Source organism: Bison bison, unplaced genomic scaffold (assembly GCF_000754665.1).
Source record: "Bison bison bison isolate TAMUID 2011002044 unplaced genomic scaffold, Bison_UMD1.0 scf7180017864304, whole genome shotgun sequence".
NCBI lineage: Eukaryota > Metazoa > Chordata > Mammalia > Artiodactyla > Bovidae > Bison > Bison bison.
The window spans coordinates 6,176,774-6,203,593 of record NW_011494876.1 but is presented as its reverse complement, the minus strand read 5'-3'; the positions used below and the strand labels follow the sequence as shown (position 1 = coordinate 6,203,593).

The 26,820-nt window shown below is 39.3% G+C and overlaps 1 protein-coding gene across 1 annotated transcript in view; it reads right to left on the bottom strand.

Moving 5' to 3' along the window:
• Positions 1–26,820, bottom strand: part of FHIT (fragile histidine triad) — an 851,602-nt gene that overhangs the window by 797,708 nt on the left and 27,074 nt on the right. The window contains exon 2 of the mRNA XM_010851542.1: positions 20,203–20,321. Within this exon, the coding sequence (XP_010849844.1) occupies positions 20,203–20,305 (103 nt within the window). The 5' untranslated portion in view covers positions 20,306–20,321. The remainder of the gene's footprint in view (positions 1–20,202; positions 20,322–26,820) is intronic.

Genomic DNA, 26,820 nt, shown 5'->3' with positions numbered 1-26,820 from the left:
AAAAAAAAAAAAAGAAATGCCATGGGAGACAATAAAGACCAGGCTTCTAACACAAGAATATCTGGTTCAAGTGCCAACCCTAGTATTTACTAGATGAAATGCTTCGGGCAATCACACTACCTTTCTGAATCTGCTTATCTCACAATAGGGATAATGATACCTAACCAGAATGACTGCTCTAAGAATTCAAAATAATAAATGTAAAGTTTTAGCACCATGTCTGGGCACATGGAAATCATGATGATACTGCAGTATTAAAAATTCAGTGAGAGCATTTATGTGGCACGCACTGTATATATGCTGTGGATTCAACTGTAAATGATATAAGGATGATCTCTCACGTCTCAGATCTTATACATCTAATGTGAAAGACAAAACAAGAAGTAATTCCCGTAAGAGATGAAAAGTGTTCCAATAGGGAGATTAAAGTTTGCATTTTTATTAATTATAAAGTGCATATACAACATAGAAGTTAAGAATCTGAGCTCTTTTCAGACAATGTGGGTTGTAGTCCCATATCTGCCTGTTAATATCATGTGACTTTACAAAAGAACTTTCAACAGTGAAATAAGAGATAGTAGTAGGGACTTCCCTGGTGGTCCAGTGGTTAAGACTTTGCCTTCCAATGTAGGGCGTGTGGGTTTGATTCCTGGTCAGGGAGTTAAGATCACAAATGCCCAGGGTCAGAAAACCAAAACATAAAACAGAAGCAATATTGTAACAAGTTCAATAAAGACTTTAATGGTTCACATAAAAAAAAATCTTTAAAAAAAGAAACTAGTAGTAACATTAAAAACTAGCATTTTTTATGAGCATTAACAGAGAAAACATTCAAAGTACTTACAACAGTGATGGATTAAGTCTCTGTAACCCCTGAACTGGAGCCCACCAGGCTCTTCTGTCAATGGAATTCTCCAGGCAAGAATTTCAGAGTGAGTTTCCATTTCCTTCTCCAGGAGATCTTCCCAACCCAGGGATCAAACCTGGGTCTCTGGCATTTAAGCAGATTCTTTACTGTCTGAGCTACCAGCGAAGACCACTTAATCTTTCAGTAAATGCTAATTATAATTACTAGCACTACCACAATTCTGTCAGTACTGAGCTTTACTGAAATGACTATCACCCTTCAGAATACCTTTTTCTGAGCAAACTAGCATTTCTTCATGTGTTTTGAGCCATTCAAGCTGTAACTAGAACAAAATCTAAGGTATCTCTGAAAATACTTTCAACTCAGACCACTCATCTTATTTTCAGAAGTTTACAAATGTTGGTGTTGTAACTGAAATTATTTTGAGTGTACTGTGGGATTGTAAAGAAAGAAAGAAAGAGGGATACAAATATGAAATAGAAGAATGTGAGAATGGATCTCCCCCCATAGTGCTGGATTTTAAAGATGATATCAGTATGAACCCATAATTTAGATTATATACATATACACATACATATTTTCTAATCCTTTCCAAAAAAGGGCCTACAAACAACATTATCCCAGTAGCAGTGAGCACATTCAGCATTGAGATCTTAGTTTCCAAATATCATTTTCTACTGAAATGAGCTACAGTGCTTGGAAACTGCTAATTCCAGGTCTGGAGCAGGGAAAGTATAATATGAACTTGAAACATTTTGTGCCAGAAAATAAGGAATTGCTCAAAGACTGAATGAGGTATGTTAAAAGGGTACAAGAAGTTGTATCGGGGGTATCTGCTACAAAATGGAGTTAATTTGTACATTGAAATCATATAAACTATGGATTATAACATCTTAAATTTTAAAAAACTTGAGTTGACTAGGTGAGCAGAGACAAAGGTAAAAAAAAAAAAACAAAGCAAAACAAAGAGAGTCAAGTTCTTCCTTGCAGAAAAATGCTATGTATACCTATCTGAAAGTTGCTCAGTCATGTCTGACTCTTTGCGACCCCTTGAACTATACAGTCCATGGCATTCTCCAGAATACTGGAGTGGGTAGCCTGTTCCCTTTTCCAGGGGACCTTCCCAATAAAAATGCTAGAAAATAAATGTATAAAAAATGAGAGAATTAGATAGTCAACACCTTGTTAAGTCCCATATTATGGCTCACATGAAGATTATCTATGAATGCTAAAACTAAATTACTAAAAGAAAATTATTGGGAAAAGATATTCAGATTTGAGTTCATGTTGCCATAAGCCTAGGAAAAAACAGCTTGTTTTGTAGCCATGGTAACAAGCAGCTTCAAGAATCAGACTGAAGCCTATTCAAATGACCCTCTTTTGATAGTCAACCAGTTACAGGCTTTTGTTGATGGAAGTCAGACACTCAAAAACAGACTCACATACCTCCAAGTACAAACTAATCAACTCAACTTCTCTCTCACTTAAGTAAACATGCTTCCAAATACCTTATCAATCCACTTACAGCTATAAAAATCTACCAATCCCTCACTCCACACTCCCTAGTTTAATCAGCTCAGAGAGACTGTAGTTAACTAGTACAGCTCTTCCTTACATAAATTTAGCTCTATCTGTTTATTTTAGTGGTAGTCTGCACCATTATCCTACTAAATATTAAGAATTTTAAAGATGTGTTTTGTTTTGGTTTTTTACAATATGAGAGTCATCATCTACCCAAGCGGTCAAGTCTGGCGGTACCAACAGTAAGTAATTCAACTGGCCAGATATGATGTGCCCAGGTATGATACAGTGGTAAATAGGAAACATCACCCATTTGGTGTCCTTGCCAGAAATGTTTGACCTCATCTGAATGATGAGAAAATTATCAGATGGATCAAGAAAGTAAAATTTTACATGGGACAACTGGCCTGCAGTCTTTAAATGATTTAATGACACCAAGAACCAAGGGAGGAGGTAGGGACATCTTATAGATTAGAAGATATTAAGAGGATTTCATAACCAATTGCAATGAATTGACCTCGACTTGATCATGTATCATGAGGAAAGAAGAAAATGTGAGCAAGGAAAGTATGTTGTTATCACTGAATTGATTTGGATTTTCTGCAGCAATGGTGGGTATGGTTTTATAGGTTATTCTTGGGAGAGACAGGCTGCATTATAGGAGTAAAGTGTCTTTATGGCTACAGCATGTTTCTGTTGGATGGTTTGGAAAAAGGGAAAGTCTCAATGCTGAGAAACACTGTGGGTGTTACCAAGAAGGCAAAGTCATGAATTTTGATTAGAGAGAAACAGGTGATCATGAAATTGTTTTTTTTCCCCCAACTTTAAGTTTAAAATTTTAAAATCCTCATTCATTTTTATTTTGAAAATTACATTCCCAAATATTTCCCTGCTGCCCCAATTTCTCACTTACTATCAAAATAAATCTGTTATGCTGCAACTGTTTTTGTAAGTCAGCTCCTATCTCTATTGGCAGAAAGTATGGTTCAAATAAGTGAAGTCCAAAATATTTAATTCACAAAATGATTTTCCTAGCACAATAAAAAAGAAAAAAAAGACAAATGTTTTCAGTTTAGAATAGCTAAGATTCTCTTTGGAGTTTAAATATCCTCCAGTCTTTATCACAGACATTTTATTTCTAGAGTCAGTTATGTTGCTGGAAGCCAGTGAGAGGGGAATCTTCCTCAATCCCTCAGTGGAAAAGGAGACCATCTGGATGCATTTGGACAGACACCCAGAGATGCCACAGGCATCAGTAGACCCTGAGGAGTCTCCCTCTGCCTCCTGCATTGACACTAGTCTTTGGTGTTTCCACGAGGAGTCCCTTGTGGGAAGACCAGCCTTAATTTGACAGAAGGGCATATGAACAGAGGCCGCCTGGCAGGAATGCAGCTGTTGCCACATCCCCCAGAGGGAACTGAGGATGACTGAAGAGAAGATAAAACAAGGTGGACGAGAGAGTGGGTGCTACAGATGAACAGATCAACCACTGGTGCCTGGAGAAAAACCTCTGTCCTCGGAGCACAGAACTGTGGCTTGAGAAACATGTTATTAGGCAAAGGTACTATGATTCTAGTGTGAGTTAGAGCCATAGAGAAAGACAACTGTGTGCTCTGGAGTGGGAGGCAGCTTTGATTACAGCAGGCAGGAAGGCTGCAGAGCCTCCTGCATGCACAGGAGGTCCTGTCCCTGTTTATAGGTACCAAGTAGAAACAGCGATACTTGATATGGTGGCCAAGAGAGGAAGGAAAATCTATATGTTTACAGGATGTGAATCACAAACAACCAAGGGAATTCCGTGGGGGAGGAGGGTGATAGCTTTAGTACTTATGGATTTGCATGAAGAAAAGGCATTCTGGTAGCAACCCCACCCGAAAAGGAACTAACCACACAATTAAGAAAAAAAGTCCACTTTCATAGACCCTGTCCTGCTAAGGAAAATAGACAAGAAAGGGAGGTTTGGGCTTTAATAATATTCAGAAAGAGGAAAAGGGAAACTTTAAGAACCCTGTGGAATAGTATGTCACATTTCAGTCTTCTAGAACTCTGGTAACTCCTTAGAAACCTAACAAAATAGCTAATATCTGACCCTTCATACAGTCCAGGGCTAGAGTAGGAAATGGCAAACTCACTCCAGAATTCTTGCTTGGAAAATTCCATGGGCATAGGAGCCTGGCAGGCTATACAGTCCATGGGGTAGCAAAGAGTTGGACACGACTGCGCACACACACATATATGTTCAATGGACCATTTAAGCATATTACCTATGTTAGCTCACGTGATGTTCAGAGCAACCCCATGAGGCAGATACCATTACCCCACCTTAAGCATGAGATAACTAAAGCAAAGACAGCTGAAATAACTTCTGGGTTGAGAATCCTACCCATGGGGAGCTGAGCTAGGATTCACACAAAGGCATGAGCTAAAGCTTACACTCCCTCAGCCCTATGGCTACTATTTCTGTGTTCCAAATCACCTATGCCCTTAGGAGATAAGCTTTGTGAAATTAAAGCAGCAATAGTGAGGACAATAGGAGAAACTGGAGCTGAGGCAAAGGAGTGGCTGCTGAGGAGCCCTCCACAAAACTTTCAGTCTTCATACCCCGTAAAACTGGTGAAAAGATTGACAACACCAAAGAGCTTGTGTTCATGTGGATTCTATCTATTGATATTTAAGTAGAAATTAGAACTGAGAAAATACTATCTAATGATTCAAACAATAAATCCACATCATGGTAACATAAACAATATTTTTATGATAAGCATATTTTCCAAAACAAACAAAAATATTGCTTTGCAGAGTGGCAATATTTTACAGTTTTGTCAAACTCTCATGAAGGACCTTGATGAAATCCTACATTTAGGAAAAATCATCTAACTCAAAGCCTACTTTATAATAAAGCGTCGACTATCTCATGTAATTTATTGAATAGTGAACTGAAAGTGAAAAAAGGAATGATGGTCTGGGTTGAAGAGTATCGGTTGCTAATCCTTCTGACTGTGTGGCTGACTGGGAGCTGTGGCGGCTGCCAGCACCCAGCAACATGATAGAGCGTTTTGTTAGTCTGGGAAAAGACCACATTGAGAATTCTAAATACGGTTTCTACTGAATGTGTATCACTTTTGTACCGTATTAAAGCCCAAAACTCATAAGCTGAACCATCTTCAGTCAGGGACCGTTCGTATTGTTTTTTGTAGAATGAAAAAGCACAGGTCTGCTTCTGGAAACAGGCTATCTGATGCAGTGCCCCACCCCCAGTCTCTTCACTGATAACTTGGGAATAGCAATCTCTACCTCCTTCAAAGGGCTGCCAGGAAGATAAAGTGAATTTTTAAAGCATGCCTATGAAGTACTATGAAATTCTTGGTGTTAGTAGACTAAAAAAGAAAAAGAATATTTTTTTAAAAATGCAGAAAATAAATATTTAACTGATCTCTGCATAGAAATGCGTTGTAAGCTTAAAAGAACTGGAAAATCTCACAAATGATAAAGTTGACAAGCTTAACTACAACAAAACTGAAATTTCTGTACGTAATTATCATAAGCAACTGAAGAGGATGAGTCAAAGTAGGAATAATATTTGCAACAAATAAAACAGGGAGAGGGCTAATTCCTAGAAGCTCTCTGAGTTTTAATAAATACACAAATAGGACACTAATAATTAAGTCATTAAAAATAATTCATAAACACACTGAAAAGTTCATCATATTATCAATTAAGTAATTTAAATGGAAAACAATGACATGTGTAAAATCTATCACATTGGCAAAGGTTAAGAGAAGCCCCTACATCTTAAACTTTCAAAGTTGAAGAGACTATCATGAGATGTATATTTTCATGTGTTGCTGGTAAAAAACAAATTTGGGGATATTTGTCAGCTTAAATACTGCATAACATTTTATCAAATGATTCCAGTTTAAGAAATTTATCAGGAATGTGACCAAAGACCTTTCACTAAAATATTCCTTACATGTGGTTTGAATAGTGAATATTATAGTAGATCCATATGGTACACTAGAAACTCATTAATAAAAATCTCAGTGTTATTAAAACATCAGAAAATGTCAATAGTAGCTTAAAAATCAGGTTATAAAATATTTATCTTTCCTAAAGAAACACAAAAAATAGGAAAAAAATTAGATAGAAATAAACTGCAATTTTGGAAGACATTGTTTGTGGGTAATGAGATTATGGATAGTTTTTATTTTCTATAATGGAAAGATATTCTTACAATTAGAAAAAATAAATGCAAGATTTAAAAATCTGTTACACCTGATATAAACTAGATTGCTTTTTACAGAGACATAATTTAAACAAAACATTTATTTAGCCAAGCAATTCATTAGCTGGTTACTAAAAGACTGCAATGAGAATACTGAATGCTTTGAATATAGGTTAACCTCTTTTCTCAGTAACATTTTAGTAGTTTCAGAGCTCCATGAGTACTGAATACCTACTGTGTACTTATTATTATATTCAGGACACTGAGATGTAAAAAGGAAAAAAAGACATGAAGAAAAGAAAGAAAAGGGGGCAAAGAGTAGTTTCATTGGAAATAAAGTGAGTCAGTCAGTTCTGGGCCCAAATCACTCCAGCATATATAGGTTGAACACTGCAAAACGAAGGACTATTGCTAATCAGCAAATTGGTAGCAATCTTATTGCCCTGAGGTTTGTACAGAGATGCTACACTTAAAAAAAAAAAAAAAATCCATTAAAATTATTTCAAAGAGCAAGACACAAAGGTGGTATGAGGGGGTTATTTTTCAGTTCTGCGTGTGAAGGAGAGAGACGTACACAGTAACTCCCATTACAATTAATGAGAGTGGAGCATCCAGACCGCTGGTTTAGACTAATCTAAACCCCGGGAGGATTTAGCAATCACCGTGGCAAAGCAACTCTCAGCCATGAATGAACCCCAGGATTGCTCACTCACATATTCTTCCCAGGCACTAAAGACAGTAGAAAATAATTTTTTTAAACACATCTTACAGGGAAAAAAAATAAAAAGGCTCATAAAATGTCAAATTCTCATCATTTTGCAGGTTTATTTTAAATCCTGGGTATTATTTTAATGCCATTCTTAATTGAGTAGTTTAAAAGTGGGCTTGGGGTTATTCCAATTGTTATGTGATATTCACATAGAAATCCAGAAATTAATTTGGTTTAAGCTTCAGTTTTATGAACTTTGGGCCACAATTAAATGGCGCCCCTTATCCAATCCCAAGCCCTTGGTTAGCCTCAAAGTGTCAGGATAATGACAAAGAAAAAAGTGGCATTATTATGCCATGCTTTCACAGCCAAATCCATTCATTCTTCTGACTTACACATCATCTTGATTTAGTCCAGGAAGCTATCTTTATTTTTAGATTAGGAAAAAAAAAAGATGAACTCACTTGACTAGAATCCCCAGATAGGACTAAAAACCAGTTCTCCAACTCCCTGTCCCAAATTCACTGGCAGTTTCAACAAGTATAAATGGCTCTGCACTGGAAGAGGGTACACAAAATATTAGACCCACTATCAGGTAGAGTCTTTCTCCTCCCTGTATGTTCAATGATGCTGGTCACGGGACAGGAAGAGACCCTCTTTAATCACCACTGATCATTGCTTTCCATGGTTTGAGTTCTGTAGTGGGGTCAGGGAAGGCCTCTGTGAGGAGGTGACGACATGGGGACTGGAGCAGAGCAGATGAGAACCAGGGAGGCATGCATGAGAGGGTCAGAGGGAAGCTCATTCCTGGTGAAGACAAGGCTGGTGCAAAGCCCCAGTGGCTGAAACAGCTCACTGAGGCAAGGGCCAGAAACCCAGGAGGCCTAAGTGAAGACTCGAGATGCTATTCTAATTGAAAGAAACAGCCACTGAAAATCTTACAGGCAGGGAATAATGTGGTCTAATATCTATGTTAAGGAGCCCATGCCAGGTGCTGTGTGATGTTAGGTCGAAGGGCAGAGGAGGGAAGTGGTTGGGAGGTGTAAACGAGGAAGTAGAGAAGTGGTCGTGCCCGGTCCAGGCACATGTGGGCAGGGGTGGTGGAGATGGCGAGCGGCACTGTAAGGATATGCTGAGGATGCTCTCCATTACAAGTTCTGGCATCACTTCCGTAAGGAAAGAGCCACAGAAACTACATCTTATCCCTGTTGTTGGTCACGTTTCTGCACTTCCTGAACAATCAGCCTTTTTCTTCCTCAAGGACAGCATCTGTCTCTCCTTCCTTAGGTTGGTGCCAGAGAGTTCAGGGCCAACTCTGTAACCCATCTCTGACAACTTTATGGACATTTGGTATCTATTTCATGCCCTACTTTCACTTTTGGCTCCATCTTATTTTCCTTATTTTCTTTTTGACTCTTGCTTGTTTGCTCTTATTTTTAAAGCACTTAATTTTACTAACTCACTACACTTTATTAGTCAACTTAAGTCATTTTCTAAACACTTTCAGGAAGTAACCAAGTAGACAAACTGCCTCAGTGATGCCCTGGTTGCTGTATAAATAACAATAAATCTAAAAAAGGCTTTATCAAAGGAATTCATTAGAAACAAGGATGTATAAATAAGTATATATGTAAGAGAACCTGTATGTGTGAGAAGCCGAGAAGAAGGGGCCATAAAAATTGATTGAAGGACTGAAGAAATTGCATACGCACTTGCCCTAGACTCCCTGAGGAAGACAAGATGGTGAAAAATAAAATCTTGGGAAGCTGAAGTTCATCATCTGCTGAGATACCAAACCCTGTTTAATTTGTGACATTTAGGAGAATATTAAATATCATCTCTGACACAGGGCTGAGCCAAGAAAGGCTGGTTTCACTGGCCTGGCTGGAATCTACACAGAAATCTTTAGCCACTGTGCTGGGGTGGACAAAGAGAAGGTTTTTTGTGTGTGTGTGTTTTTTTTTTTGTTTTTTTTTTTCATTCTGAAACCACCTGTTAGTCCTCTCTCGCAAAGCCATGCACTTTGGAACAATAAATTTCAACTATGCATCCACGTGTGAGTGTGTGCATGTGTGGAGATGTGTAAAAATTCAAGCGGATGCTCCTAACCACCATACTGAATTGCCAGGTGTAAAAATTTATCACATTATTCTACTTGCTAAGTGAGGACCCTTGTCTTTTTTAGGTTTTAAAGATAAAAATTTCAGATAGTCAACCATAGTTACTCATTGAACAAATATTTACTGGTTGTCTGTCACATGCCAGGCACATGGGGAGGCAGTCATGAATTCCCACCCTCACAGCAATTCTGACTTTCACAGAGCTTGCATTCTGGTCAGCCTGAGACACAAAGGAGTTATATAGTAAGTTCAAATATGATTAATGCCACAAAGAAAAAAAGTAAATGTGGTACTGAAACCTTAAAGAGGAGGACCATCCCGAGAAGACGCTTGTGTACAACGTGTGTTCAACAATCCAATCTCAGATTAAAATTTCCAGTCCTGTCTAACACACATTTGAGATGGAACCTTGAGCAGTTAGAGCTCTCTACCAACTTCTCCCCAGCTCCTGACAGCTACTCTGGGATTGGAGGCAGAGTTCTGTGTCAGTAGGTGAAGGGCAGGTTTCCCTGGCCCCATTCAGGTCCATCTGCCGAGAGTTTCTGCAAATATGGTGGTCTCTGCATGTTTCAGAATTCACAGATTTGAAGGTCTTCAAGTTCCACCTTCACTCTATCTGCTTCTGAGAACCCACTCACAAAAGGGTGGTCATGTCTCCCTTTATAACTTTGCCAGTGGTTTATGATCCAATCACTTTCTCCACAGGCCAGTGCCTCAGTTGGAACAACAAATCTACCTGACCAGCCTTGTGGCACCTACTGCTGATATTCATGGGGTTTATAAGAACCAGGGGAGGTATCTGTGTGTTTCCTCCTGGGGCTGTGGGAAATTGGGATGGAGTAGAAAACTTGCTCCCATCTTCTTCTCAAGAAAATTATTCTCCTTGCCCTACAAAAAGCCTCTCCCGATTTCCTTACCCACTACTCAGAAATAGGCAGATGAGAAGCAAGCACTGGCCTATGTTCGGGTGCAATCCTAATCTCTGTAGGGCAAAGGGGAAGCCTCCTATGGCCCTAAAGAGCCTGGGCTTGTACTGTGCCCCCACTGTGTGGATAGCAGTGTCAACACAGCCTGCAGGTTCTGCTCAGCCAGCATCACTCCAAGGAACAAGATGCCAGCATCCTTTCATCAAGGATGAAACAAGCCCCTGCTCAGGGCTTTGAGCACATGACACTTGGTGGGGGGTGGAGGAGGGGTAGGAATAATCACTCTAGAAAAGAGTTTAGAGAACAGCCTCTCAGCATTCTTCATTGCTCTCTACTTCCCCTGACCACTTCTCCCCTTACAAGGTTTGTGAGCATGGAGGTGGGATTCAACAGGTGCGTCTGGGTCTGCTGCTGCCATGAGAGTGGCTCTCTCTCACACATGGGTATCTCACCAGAAATGATGTCAACCTTTCTGTTTAGGTTCACACTCCAGGGCAATATGAAAAGTCCCACTCATTGTCTGTTCCAGCCCTGAATTTCAATTTCATTATTGCAGCTATAGCTCCATGACTTAAAAGCTTCTAGGAGTCATTCGGCCCCTAAACAGAACAGAAAATACTAACTAGTATCATATTAATAGATGTCGGCATGAGAAAGATGCTTCAGAATTTAATGTAATTTCTGTTGATTCATTTTATCTTGACACATCTTATTTAATAAATTTGAAAGCAATCATCTTTGGTAAATGGAAGGGGATCCATGGTTTACTGTTAAAGTATTAGCACTCAACAGACAATTCTTAGTTTCAACAAATCTATTGAACTGGAAATAAATCTCAAAGATGAAAAGATCTCTTGGTAACTACAGCCATTTTGAAACCTATTAGAAAAGAGAAAATGTAGAGAACCAGCTGAATTTCACTCTTCCTGGACTCATCTTACCTGGGAGTGAATTATGCTGCTTGCCAAGCAAGGTGTTCGGCCCTGCACTCACAGCACTGCAGAGTCACGCTTAAGCCACACAGGCTTTTCAGAAGTCCTCAAAGTTAGTCTTATTCCTAAATGATGACGATTGCAACCAAACAACAAAGACACCAAAATGGCAGCAAACATTGTGAATGACAGAGTGTAGACTGACTGTAATACAGCACTGGAAAACAGGAATAAAGGAGATGTTTAGGACTCCAGGGAAATGAATGCCTCAAGACACCTAACCAATGGAACAAAACGGTTTGGAGCACATAGGACAGCAACTAGAAGCGGGAGAAAGAGCAACAGAATGAGGATCCAGAGTTTTGGGTGAAGTCTTGACTCCCATGAAGTACGGCCGACACTGGCCTGAGACCCTGTCTTCCCATTCCAACCGGTCAGAGGGGATAGAACAAAATAGTGACCTCAACAATGCATTGCTCATCATAAAATATTATTTAATTCGCTTCTTTCAATTTCAGCATCAAAGCTCCAATACTCTGGCCACCTGACGCGAAGAGCTGACTCATTAGAAAAAAAAACATGATGCTGGGAAAAACTGAGGGCAGGAGGAGAAGGGGCGTGACAGAGGATGAGATGGTTGGATGGCATCAACGACACAAGGGACATGAGTTTGAGCAAACTCTGGGAGATGGTGAAGGACAGAGAAGCCTGGCATGCTGCAGTCCACGGGGTTGGCAAAGAGTCGGACGTGACTGAGTGCCAACAACAGAAACGTCTTTCAATTAATTTATTTCTGTGACATTATTTTCCATAAAAGATATAAGCAAGTTGAATTCATGTATATACATACTCTTCATCCCTACCACAGTCACACACATGAGACAGACAGACCAAGAAACCGCTGCCTCAATCCTTTCCTGCTACACTTAAGTTTTCTCCTGTAATGGCGTTAGGCAGTTACCATTCCACTGTGAGGAAGCCAGCCATTTAAAACAAAGAAAGAATTTTGTTGTTTTTAATTCATTGGTGACTCTGCTATTATATGCCAGTCTCCATGGTGTTTAAGAGCAAATACCAGGCTTGAGCCATAGGATGTAAACAAAGCTTCCTCCTGTCAGTGTTCATTTCTAAAACCAGGGCTGTAACTGAGTGCATCCACTGGCATGCCCATTCCTGTTATTAAAATATTACAACAGTTCTGTCCATACTGCCTCCTGGGAGCTGCTCACACTTCTCTGCCTCTTCCCCTGGGTCTCTCCAGATCTTCCCACAAAGCAGAAATTAACAGGATGATGCTGTGACAGAGCAGAGAACTTCCAGGAATTACACTGACATTAGGGCATTGGTCACTGCTGTGTGTCATATTAATTGCTGTATCTAAAAATAATTCCTCTGCCTAAGACATATCCAGCCATATCCCTGATCCCCAGCTGTGGGTCCATCTAAACCAAGCCAAGACTCGAGGCATATTTAAGGCCTGGAACAGAACTCTCAGGAAAACAATTTAGATGGCAAAACTAGTTCAGATACCTACTATTACAGAGAGTTCTGAGGATAAGGCCAATTTAGGATTTGTGCCCAAGAGCCATTTGCAAATTTATAGTTATTTTTTCAGTCTATTAGTTTGAGAAAGGAAATGGGAGCTAAGTAAATAAATTAGATCATTAATTTGCAATAAATATAAATTAATTATGCTAATTCTAAGACTGGAACATATATATAAATTATGTATATATAATAAACAAGGCATACACATAAGACTCTATTAGCAAAAGAAAGCCATCTTGACTTATTGTGTTGTGGAAAATCCATGTATATTCATTCAATAGATTTTAACAGTTTTGATATGTGTATGAAAATATAGGATAAACATTAAACTGCCTACTGATGTTCTAACAAATCTATTTTCATTCCAAATGGAAATTAGGATATATTTTGCATTATCTGAGTTAATTACATGACATTTCTTGTGAATAATGATGTATTATTCCATTCATTATTTCTAATTATGTTCTGTTACAAGTGCAAGGCTGGCAACACCATGACCAGCCTTTTCCTATTGCTCACAATCTGATAGCTTGCATGGGAAGCAGGTCAAAAATATGCCCAGAATATAATGAACGAGTTCAGATACTGTTAACCATGACAGTTTAAAATTACCTGAGGAAAGTTTCACATGGAAATAAATAGAAATGGGGAATGGCATTCTATACAGGATATTCATTTTTGCAATTAATATGAAGACTATTCAAAGTGTTATTTTAACACATATAATTATCATCCCACCATTTGCTGGAGCTGGAGACAGAGCATCTCCTGTTCCCTAACTCACTCACATACACACATACACACACTCTAATAGGATTATGTTCTGTGAGAGACTAGCAGGTGGCAAAGGTATCTTTTTCTGGTTGTAAAATAATTCTGTGGGCTTTGTGCAATTCTAAGAGAACACAGAAACCTTCTAAAAGCTCTGATTTAAAAGCCATCAGGACTTTCCTCCTCAAATGCATCACCATGGTCAAGCCAGCTCATCTCACCCCACTCACAGTAGGTCCTGAAGCTAGAAGGTAAATCCTATTATGGAGAAGCAGTCAAGGTCAAAGGAAAACAGTCACAAATAAGGGATGAAGTGTAGGGACAAAGTGAACCACAAAATCACCACTCACCAGTGTCATCACCAATCAGCAGGCTGCAAGGAGCCAGGGAGAGACGGTGGACAGCAGGAAGGGGGCTGGATGAAGTCTAGAGACCAGTGTATACATGCCTCAGGCCACTGTTTCATGAGTGAGTCACCCTTATTTGAAGTCATGGGGCAAAATCTATAAAATCCACACATTTTTCTCCATCCAATTTCAAATGTTCGTTGCACACACACACACACACACACACACACTCTACTAAACCCTTCAGTGTCAGGTGCCAACAATCCATCATTCTGTCTATAATAAAAAATAAAGATGCCGGTCTCAGTTCCAAGAATGAGAAATAAGCCCAGGAGGAAGAATCTTGGCAAGGAGCCTTTCTACTCTGCTACCTGTGGTAGTTACTACCCACTGCCCCTGCATACAGCCTCAGAATCCTACTCAACACTCTGAGCTCACTACCAACCCAAGAAACAGCATTTGACATAACCATGTTTTCTCTCTTGAGCAGTAACTCTTCAGACAAGCCAAGATAGATGACAGTCACACAAGGTTCGTCTTGTAATGGGGGCTGAACCTCTGTGCTAGGTTCTGGACACTGAAAAAAGACACCAGTCAATTTAGTGCATGCCGAAAGCACAGAAGAGCTTTCTGTGTTCCTCTTGACGCATGCTGTAAAAACTGTTCAAGCTGGAGGCAAGGTACTCTACTGACCCAAAGGTAGGCGCACATGTATATGGAAACCTTTCCCATCAGTTCAGTTCAGTTCAGTCGCTCAGTCGTGTCCGACTCTCTGCAATCCCATGAATCGCACCACGCCAGGCCTCCCTGTCCATCACCAACTCCCGGAGTTCACCCAGACTCACATCCATCGAGTCAGTGATGCCATCCAGCCATCTCATCCTCTGTTGTCCCCTTCTCCTCCTGCCCCCAATCCCTCCCAGCATCAGTCTTTTCCAATGAGTCAACTCTTCGCATGAGGTGGCCAAAGTACTGGAGTTTCAGCTTTAGCATCATTCCTTCCAAAGAAACAGCATAAGAACACTCTGAGCAATCACTGCTGCTTGCAGATCTTTTGGACACAACAATCTGCCAAATAAAGTCAAGAAAAATATGGCCACAAGGAAACCAACTTTTCCCACTACTCAGCTCAGGACAAAGGGTGTATGCTCAACTTTGAAAACGTCTCTTACAGTATTTTAAGCTGGGTAATATACAACAGGCCCCAAAATGGTAGAGGGGTGGGGGGCTGGGGTAGGCATATGTTTAGGGAAATTTCTAGAGCAAAAAGGTCTATCTTTAGTAATAAAGACATTAAAATAGTGCTTGCACTCATTTTATTTGCACAGGGAAGGTTTTAAAAGAAACTCTTTTTCAGAAATGAAAAGATCATGAGATCACTAATAACTGCAGTTTCCTGAACAATTAAAGAAATTCACAAGATTACACCCTACTCAGGAAATGACAAATATTTCTGATTTTTACGGAAGGACTAAAAGGGCACTTTTATCTATAGCATCTATTCCGTAAGAAGCACTGTTAAGTAATGAAGCTATTTTTATTATCTGTTCCTTTATTTCAAGAATACTCAATATGGCAATGGCCTGAAAACAGAACGCTGCTCGCTTAGGGAGGTAAAATTTTGTATAAAAGGCAGTTGCCAGATTTTTCTTTTTTATCTATTGAAGCTGGACCTTAGAACACAATTTCCCTTGCACCAAACTTTTGTTTCTAATATGTCAGCAGAAATGTCCTTTAAGTTACCTAGTCTAATTCTTCACAAATACACTTCGTAAGGCTGTCCTCAATGTATCATCCTAACGTGGCTGGGCCCTGATAACATTGTGTGTGTAATGCTGCCGCTTGGAAGAATCTGCTCTTTTTAATAACAGATTCAACAAACTGTTGACAAATGATTTGTATAATATAGTACGGCCAGCAAGCCAGGTTTGTTTCTGTCATTACACAACGCATTCAACCTGTCCACAAACGTGGCCATGTTCCGCTTATGTCAGAGCCCCGTATGCCATGCTGAATAGCAATTCGAAGATCAATACATGGTCTGCTGAAAACTACAGGACATAACAAATGAATAATTTTATTTACAATAAAAGCCCCAGTCCCCAAATGGATTCCACTAATGCTCAAATTCATTTTTCATGCTCACCTCAAGATGAGAGGTAGACACAGCCTGATGCAAGGGGAGCGGAGTGGAGACAAGTATTAACCACGTTGACTCAAATGTTTTCAAGCCACGAACAATAGCTGGGCTGCACCAACTACATGAATAAAACGTTGGCTGCAGAATTCTGAAGATGCAACCTCCAAAATGCTTCTGTTCTCTGTCCAAGACTCCCTGAAAAGCATTTTCCAGCAACAGGAAATTAAGGGATTAAAGACCTTCAGACATATGCTTCCAGAGTGTTGCACCACAGAGGACAAAGCCTATTCAATCAACTTTAAACACTGTTTGCAACAAGCAGAAGTGTCTGCTTTAGGTGGGGACGAGGAGGGACATAAGTGGCTCTTCTGAGAATGGAAGCAAACAGCCTTGCTTCAAAAGCATATCTGCAGCCCCCAATCTGATGGTTCTTTTCCTCCTCAGGAAAGAATAAAGTGAGCCAGTGAGCAAAGTCAAAAAGAAAAGGTTGAGGAGTGGGGAGCAAAATGTTAAGAGAGGACACAAGTTCAAAGATGACATTTACAAGTCTCTTCTGAATGGCACATTCCCCAGAGGCCACCTAAACACTCTTTTAAAAAATAAATCAAAAACACAAAATAGAATTTTCCAGTTCATAAGATAGCAATATACTGCCCTTAAAATACAGACTCGTCCATTGGCCAATTAACACAGTCAGAAAAAAATGGAAAAGAATCTCTTCCCATCTGCCATCAGTCCATTCACTGCATTTAGACTTAATACAGGACACTCATAACAGCAGTGTAAACAGGACTGTAACTGACAGAGCATACAGGGAAAGTTGGATGAGATACTAATAAATCTGGAATAAAATGGTGATAAGACATGGCTTTGTGCATGGGAATACAGGAAAGGCAGGGCCTCAGTATTAATTGAAACTGTCCACAAGCTCCTGATGTTTACAGATTCACTTTAAATTCAGTCAACACAATATTCTGGGTGCTAAGAACAAGAGACATACTAAGAGTAGATTTTGCGCCCACCTCTTCCCAGGAACGCAACTCCACATACACAAACAGTCTGGGGCAGACTGGGATTAGTGTTTGGCATGGTGCCTGGAAGAGAGTAGCTCGGTAATAAACTGTTGAATAAATCAACATGTGAATAAGGAATCAAGTGTCACAAAAAGGATGGAATTTATTTTTTCCCTAAGAGGGCAGGACAGGTATCGAAGTAAGCACTTTAGTTCAAGTGAAAACGAAGGGAAGGACCTCGAGGTGAAGAGAGAAGCATGAGGAAGAGCGGGAGTCAGCAGGTAAAGGAAAATACAACACTTCTTTAAGGAAATAGCTGGAAAGTGGGGAGGGTGAGTGAAGATAATGAAAATCTTTTAAAGGGATGCTAAGAAATTTGGACTTTATCCTCAAATTGGAAAAGACCCTGATGCTGGGAAAGGCTGAGGTCAAAAGGAGAAGGGGACAACAGAGAATGAGATGACTGGATGGCGTCACCGACTCAATGGACGTGAATTTGAGTAAACTCTGGGAGATAGTGAAAGACAGGGAAGCCTGGTGTGCTGCAGTTCATGGGATCACAAAGAGTTGGACACATCTGAGCGACTGAACAATTCTCAGATAAAAGGATATCCATTATATTCAACAGTGATTTTTTTGCGAAGGAATAGGAGAGTGATAACATCAGAGCTGTGGTTTAGAGAGAGCTGTAGGCTGGGCTGGGGAAGTCCAGGGGTAGAGAATCAGAAGACCTAGAAGACCCACAACAAGGGGCTTCTTGAGGGCAGGCAGGGTAGAGCACTGCGGAGGACGGGGGTGGGGGGCAGTGATGGTCTGCTGCAACCGTTTCACCCTTTATTTTATGAAATGTTAGTAGGCAGAGCTATTCACTGTTTCAATTTCCAAATCACAGGACAAAAGAATATTACTTCACGCAAGCAGATGAGTAACTTATTAAAATTCTTTTCACAGTTGTCACCTAAGAGAGTTTACCAAGGTAAAGTAAAATAAAAAGTTTCAGAATCATCATATAAAAAGGATTACTTGAATCCATTATCCACTGCCCCTGAAATTACCTTAAACACTGTAGACGTAAAAGAGCTTTACAGAGTACGCCGATTGCACTGAGTGTACCATTCGCAGCCTTAGACAGAGCTGAGTCCTTCTTGCTACCTTCCAAACAAACTGAGGTTGTTGATATTAATACAGTGCTCCCCTTGTCCTTGGCATTTACTCAACGAGGTGATAATCAACCAGGATTCATTTTCAAAATGGCAATTTCAGTGCCATCTGGAACAAAACTAGTCATCACTCACTAACTGCTCATTGTTCACTATAAATATTTTCCTTGAAGCAGACACCTCTATTTCAGTTCAAACATGTATATGACCCAGGTCTTACACAGCACACTTTCAGAGGTGGTTAAAAAGACCATGGAAAAATCAAGTTTCTTACCATCAATATAGGAGTTAAAAAAAATCAAAGTTCATTCCATTATTAACCCTTTTGAAAAAAGTACAGCTCTACAACCTCATATTCTGTCAGTCCAAAGCATCAAGATTCGTTCATCTAAATTCACATTTTCATCCCAAATTCCCTCAGTTCTTTAACAAAAGTCACTTAAAACTGATACCCAAAGAGAGATGGCATTTAAACATTATCCTTTTGACACAGGAATTAGACATTTTGCTTAAAAAAATATTCCTCAAAGGAAAAAGGCAACCACAGACTTGCAGCAAAATCAAATGAGAAAATAAAATGCCTATGTTATTTCAAGAACTTCAAGGTCTTTTGGAGAAACTCAATATGAAAATATTATACAACTTAAAAACTATCATTTTATAGGAGCATTCTGCATCATTTTAGAGTTTTTACTTTAATAAATAGAAGATGAAATTTTCTGATCTTACATACTTATAAAATTAAATTTTTTAAATTTAAAAGTTAAATATTATCAAGGAAAATATATATTATTTACTAGCTTATTGATATTATCATTAGTTTTATAAATTTATGAAATTTATTTAGGTAAAAGTTCAAATCAAGAAATTTGGGAGTCTACCACAAAAACCACAATTATCTTTTGCTGCATGTTTTATTAGTAGTTACATGGTCAAGAAAGAAGATGATTCATCAAGTTTTCAAGCATTTTCAAAAATCACATTAAAAAAGATATAACTCACTCTTGGAAAAAATCTTGACACCTTTATATACTCAAAATTACTGAGAAATTCATTTCAAAGTAGAAGCATGTCCCAATGTGGAAATGCTTATTACCTTAAAATACAACATTTCTTACTTTGCTGCCTTCTGCCTAGTAAATTAAGTTGGGGTGGGGGGGAAATAAAATTTTTGAAGAGTTAGTACAAATGTCATCCACATACAGTCACGAGTGGTACTTTCAACAACATAAAAATAACTCTCCAGAGCATTTCACCAAATTGTGCCTCTCCCACTGCAAAGAATAAAGCTTCTACTGAAATCGATGGCCAGAGGGAAATAAAATACCCCACATCACCAATGGCACCAGAGAGCGATCTAGAAGCTGGGATATTTTCCAAGAGGAAATGCTATCTCAGACTCTAACATGAAATATATATATATATTATAGTATATTTATGTGTTTGAATGCAATTAAAATTCACAGTTTGAATGATCTCCAAGAGGTAAAGAAACCAAGCCAGTCTCAAATCTTCATGTAACACCTTACTTCCACATCACAAGTGTGCCACCCAATCTCGTATCTTACTATTAAAGTGTACACTTGATACCTGAAAACAAAGTGCTAAGGATATTCATTGGATCCATTTTAGAAGCACCTATTTATTTACACAGCTACAACAGTGAAAAGGTCAAGCAAAAACTCACCTCCAAAGCCACAGTTGCTAAGCAACTCATTTTCAGAAGTTTTGCAGCGTTGATCAAGCATATTACTGGTGCCACCAACTGGATTCAGAATAAATGTGATTATTGTCCTACCTGGTTTCTCCAAAGGGGGAGGCAGGAGGATTCCTTGCTTACCTTTTTGGTTGGATACTAGAGGTTCATGTCTGTGTTCATTTGGTCTGTTTTCTCTCTTACAAAAAAAAAAAAAAAAAAAGGATACGTCCAGGTACCACAGGCTTCCTGTTCACCAGGGCAAAGGACAGTTCTGTTTTGAGAAACACCACCGAGGGCTTGATGAGATGTTGGCCAAATCTGAACGACATTTCCTCAGATTGAAGTCTGGAAGAGAAGAGGATGTAGAAAACGGACATTCATCAAATTCCATTGAGAAACTCAGATCATACACAAATTTAAAGAAAGCAGAGTCTATTACTACAGATCCTTAGCTATCAAGAAGACATCATTTAGCTGCCCCACATTTAATGTTCACTAAGATGTATGGATGTGAGAGTTGGACTGTGAAGAAAGCTGAGCACCAAAGAATTGATGCTTTTGAACTGTGTTGTTGGAGAAGACTCTTGAGAGTCCCTTGGACTGCAAGGAGATCCAACCAGTCCATTCTGAAGGAGATCAGCCCTGGGATTTCTTTGGAAGGAATGATGCCAAAGCCGAAACTCCAGTACTTTGGCCACTTCATGCGAAGAGTTGACTCATTGGAACAGACTCTGATGCTGGGAGGGATTGGGGGCAGGAGGAGAAGGGGACGACAGAGGATGAGATGGCTGGATGGCATCACTGACTCGATGGACATGAGTCTGAGTGAACTGTGGGAGTTGGTGATGGACAGGGAGGCCTGGCCTGCTGCGATTCATGGGGTCGCAAAGAGTTGGACACGACTGAGCGACTGAACTGAACTGAAGATGTAGTCTGGGTAAGTCCTCTTAAAATATCCCACTCTTCCTACTATTGGATTTAGTGTTTTCAAGCAAAAGCTCACACACAGACAACCAAAACAGTCTTCTTAAATCCCTCTGCCCTTCAAGTAGCCACCTTAAATCCCCTAGGTCCAATATGACAGGTATTGTTTTTACCCATCTGCTTCATTTTTGCTAAGCTGAAAATTTTCATGGTTAAGCATTGACTATAAACCTTCTAATTCTTAAAGAGGTATGTCTGGGGTCTCTCTTTTCTCAAATGGTTTTATCTTTGTTTATCTAAAAGCAATTTATAAAAAGTACAAACACTGTTTGACCTTGTGTACAATTACAAAAACATGTGTGTACTCCCAGAGAACTGTTACAGCAAACTTTCAAAAAAGGAGAAAAAAAAATCGAGGAAAAAGAAGAAGAAACAAAATAGAGTTCAAAATGAAAACAATTCCTGGTTGATGTAGAGGCAGTATGGAGCAAGACAGGTGAAGTGTTTCACATCCTCCTTCCTAGGGAGGGCCACAGGCTGGGGCTGGGTAAGGAGATGGGGAGAAGCACGATTTGACACTTGACATCCAGGGTACCAAGGAATGATTTTTTTATGAGTCAATGTCTATACACGACAGAGTTTCTTTCTGAATGGAAGAAAATACACATCCACCTTGGGAAACCACTTTGGCTTTCTAATTCAGCAACAACCCTACTACAAAACTGATGAAAACTGAATCCTCATGGGAAAACAGAAATAGGATTACAAAAAGGATGACATGAGAAAATGGAGGACTGTTTTATAAAGCATACCAATAAGTGTGCAGTTGCTTAATGGCTCTAATGTTTTCAGTGACCCAACAGTTAACAGAGAGCTATGCAAAATCCATCTACTTTAGAAGTACCCATATAGCCAGAATTTAACACATTTCAGGTATGAAGGAATAGTATGGATAATTTGCCTCAATATACAAATTCTGCTTTCTGGAACATCAATAGCCTGAGATATGCAGATGATATTACCCTTATGGCAGGAAGAAAAGAGGAGCAAAAGAGCCTCTTGATGAAAGTGTAAGAGGAGACTGAAAAAATTGCTTAAAACTCAACATTCAAAAAATGAAGATCATGGCATCTGGTCCCATCACTTCATGGCAAATAGATGGGGAAATAAAGGGAACAGTGGGAAACTTTATTTTGTGGGGCTCCAAAATCACTGCAGATGGTGACTGCAGCCATGAAATTGAAAGACGCTTGCTCCTTGGAAGAAAAGCTATGACAAACCTAGACAGCATATTATAAAGCAGAGACAAAGGTAAGTCTTTGTCAAAGTTATCGTTTTTCCAGTAGTCATGTATGGACGTGAGAGTTGGACTGTGAAGAAAGCTGAGCGCCAAAGAATTGATACTTTTGAACTGTGGTGTTGGAGAAGACTCTTGAGAGTCCTTTGGATGGCAAGGAGATCCAACCAGTCCATCCTAAAGGAAATCAATCCTGAATATTCACTGGAAGGACTGATGCTGAAGCTGAAACTCCAACACTTTGGTCACATGATGTGAAGAGCTGACTCATTTGAAAAGACCCTGATGTTCGGAAAGATTGGGAGGAGAAGGGGACAACAAAGGATAAGATGGTTGGATGGCATCATCAACTCAATGGACAAGAGTTTGAGCAAACTCTGGGAGTTGGTGATGGATAGGAAAGTCTGACATGCTGCAGTTCAAGGGGTCACAAAGAGTGACACGACTGAGCAACTGAACTGAGAACAAGTACAACTATCTCACAAAAATGAAAGGTCATTGTGGATACTGAAAATCATCTAACCCAGAGGTTTTCAAGGTGTGTTCCCTGGAGCAATAGTATCAAATCACCTGGGGAAATTAGAAATGCAAATTCTTGAGTCCTACTCCAAAGCTACCAAACTGTGAACTCTTGGAGAAGGGCCCAGAATTCTAAGCTTTAATAAGATATCTGGATGATTCAGAACCACTGGTTAAACCCAACTATTCTCCCAATCTTTTCCTACAAAATCTTTGCCAGGTAGCTGGCTAGCCTATGCTCGAATATACACAGTGATATGAAATCCACCAACCAATCCTTTCAGATAACCAGCTTCAGCAATTACATAGTTGCCCTTCCTACCAAGTTCACCTTTCATCATGGATTGATGGTTTGACGGATCATATGAAACAAGTATCATGCCAGTGGAAGTGCTTCAGATATTTGAAGTCAACCTGTGTTTTTTATTTCCCCCAGTTTTTCTAGAACGAGCATGCAATTCATTTCAATCATTCTTCAAGCAGCATTGATTCAAGTTCCCTAAAGTGACCTGTGTGTTTTTGCTCCCTTAGCATCCATTTTCCGTGATTTTGGTCGTATCACTGTAATTTCTGTTTGGGTAGTATCCCACCATATTCCGTACGTTGGGTTCTTCCTACTGCCTGGTTCTAGGGATGGGCAAGTGACCCAGGGACTCTTGGTCCTTTGTCACATGACTGATTCAGGGGTGCTCACAGGACAAAAAATGAACCAAAGAAAGGAGATTCATGAGAGGATGAGCGCTCATACTATGGGGAAAGTGCATTCTTTCTGCTTAGTTGCCGTGAACTTGAAAGAGCTAAAGAATACCCTAGAAAGAGTCTGCCTCTTATCAGAGCCAACACTGAGGCCAGGAAGACCAAAATACAGAGAGAGACCCATACCTGATGACACTGGTTGAGCATCTGAACAGTTCTGAAAGGACTAACGTCCGTGGACTTTGTTTCCTCTAGTGGATAAGTTTACAGAGTTGACTTAAGCATACGCTTGAGTTGATGAGCTACTATTGCCAATCCATGAAAGACTCTCTTCTGATTTTCATTTTTCTTATTTTCACTTCATCCTCTATGCCCAAACCCATTCCTTCCTTTCCCAGCCTGGGGCTTCATTTTTTTTTTTTTCCACCAAATATAATGCTATATTTATAAGCTTCACTGTATTTTTTTTTATATATAAATACATGGTAAAGAGTCTGCCTGGAATGCAGGAGACCCAGGTTTCATCCCTGGGTCTGGAAGATCTCCTGGAGAAGGAAATGGCAACCTGCTCCAGTATTCTTGCCTGGAGAATCCCATGGACAGAAAAGCCTGGTGAGCCCCCAGCTATGGGATCAGAGTCGGACACGACTGAGCAACTAACACACACTAATGCTGTATTTATAAGCTTCACTGTATTTTTCATAAATACTTTAAGTGTCAAAAGACTTCCCTGGTGGCTCAGACGGTAAAGCATCTGCCTACAATACAGGAGACCCGGGTTCAATCCCTGGGTGAGGAAGATCCCCTGGAGAAGGAAATGGCACCCCACTCCAGTACTCTTGCCTGGAAAATCCCATGGGCGGAGGAGCCTGGTAGGCTGCAGTCCATGGGGTCGCACAGAGTCGGACACGACTGAGCAACTTCACTTATGTGTCAAACTCCTGTACATAGTTTTAAAATTTGTATAGAAGTTGTATCATGCTTTAAATCTGTCTTTTTCTCTCAACTGTGTTTTAGAGAATGTTATAAATAGATGTAATTCACTCTTTCTAACTGCTTATTCTCTCACTGCACTCCACTGTCTTTTTCCTTTTCTATTCTTTTAGTGCAGAAGAACTAGCTTTCTCAGTCTTTCACTGCAAATAACACTGAGATAATCATACTTACGTATATTTCTGTGGGCATCTATGCTAGTCCCATTATCGGGTTTTAGCTTATACAGATACTTATAATCTTAAAAACATTATGGATCATTTTGCATTCCTAGAAGCAATATATTCAGATTTCTATTTTCCCCACACCCTTGTCAACACTTTAGAGTACCTGATTTCCAAGGTTTTACTTCTATGATAGGCAAAAAGGCATTTTTGAATTTTAACTAGCTAGTCTCCAATGTGAATTTGCCTGCCAATGTAGGAAACACAGGTGTGATCCCTGGCTTGGGAAGATTCTCTGGAGGAGTAAATGGCAACTCACTCCAGTATTCTTGCCTGGGAAATCCCATGTACAGAGGAGCCAGGTGGGCCAGGGGTCGCAGAGAGTCTGACGCGACTGAGCACACACGCACACAGTGCAATCTGCGTGTATGTGTATTTCTCTTTGTATGAACCACCAACTCATAGATTTCCCTCTTTTGTCTTGGTTTCTTCCCTCCTATTTTCTGATTTTTTTGAGTCCCTTGTGTATTTAAACATTAATCTTAGTGTATTAAACATGACAGTTGTATTTTCACCATCTGTTAGTTTTTCTATCACAGACTCCAATGAACAAAAGCATTCATTTTGATATACTCGTCAACTTTCTTCTCATGGTTTGTGCTCTGTGAATATTTCACAACAAACCCTTTTCTACTGTAAGATTACAAAAATGTATTCTTAAATTTTCATCTACTAGCTTTATATGTTCACTCTTAACAGTTAGGTATTTAATCTACTTGGAGCTGTTTCTGAAGTACAGAAATGGTTTCATTTTTCTCTTTTTGTGCACCAACTTTCCTAGCACCAGCTGCTGAAAATGATTACACTGAGTTCCCCTATGTACACAGGAGTGAGTCTAGACTTTATTATATCCTTTTCTATGCTAGATGCTAGAGAACAGGAGGAGACATTTTTTCTCTAAAGGGCCAGGTTCAGTCTATCTTGTCAGCATAAAGATAGCCATAGACAATAAATAAAGGAATGGATGTGGCTGTGTCCCAATAAAACTTTATTTTTAAGAACAGAAGGAAGGCTGCATTTGGCATATGGACTGTAGTTTGCCAACTTCTGCTATATATATATTAATGCCTTGCAAAGAGAAGGTCCTTCTTTATCTCTTATTTATTCTCTTATATAAATATTAGATTCAATTATACCCCTTCAAAACAACTCTTGTTCAGGCATTGATTAGAATTACAATGAGTTTAAATTTTATTGGGGTCCGCGGCTTTCAGGAGATAGTGGAGCCGCTGGGCCGCAGCCGGGAAGCTTAGGTGTGGAGGCGCTGAGACTTAGGAGACACCTGGGGCCGTTAGGGAGACTCAGGTGGCGGGACACTGGTGGGATCCCGACCTGACCCTGGGCCAGTCTCGTTCTCACGGCCCTAAAAATTTTAAATAAATAAATAAATAAATAAATTTTATTGGAAGAAATACAATACCTTCACAATATTCAATCTATTTATTATAAATGCTGCATTTATGATCTATAATTCTATAATAAAACCCTTGTAATAGGGTTTTAAATTTCCCTTATATGTATTATGAATTCCTTCTTAGATTTATTCCTAGATAGATTCCTAGATAGCTTAGTTTATGTCAGTATTATAAATGGTATCTTATCATAGTTTATAATTGGTTACTCCCAATACAGACAAAAGCTGTTGATTTATTTGTGTTGCTCTTATGAGCTCGCAACCTAGCTAAATACTTCTATTGCTAACAGTTTCTGCTGATTCTCTTTGGTTTTCTGAATAAATAATTTTATTATAAATAATAATTATATCTTTCAATTATTCTACTGATATCGATTTGTCTTACTACATTGGTCAGGTATCTGGTAATATGTTGATAAATAGCAGCAATACAAGTGTTCTTGTCTTATTCCCAGTCTTAACAAGAATGAGTTTAAACTTTTGTCTTTTTCCATTAAAAATGACATCTGCTATAGATTCTAAGGATAAAGCCTTTACTAAGCTAAAAAATTTTTCCTGTTTCAATTTTGGTAAGAGCTGTTTCTGTTTGAAAAAGAAAAAACTTTATTAAATGGTGTTTATCAATGATCATGCAATTTCTCATTCTTTGCTATTAATGTGGTACATTACAGTAAAAGATTTTTTAAAGCATTGCAACATCCTTTCACTGTTATGATTAATTCAACTTAGTCTCAATGTACTATTAGTATTTTTTAATACATGACTAGATTTGAATTA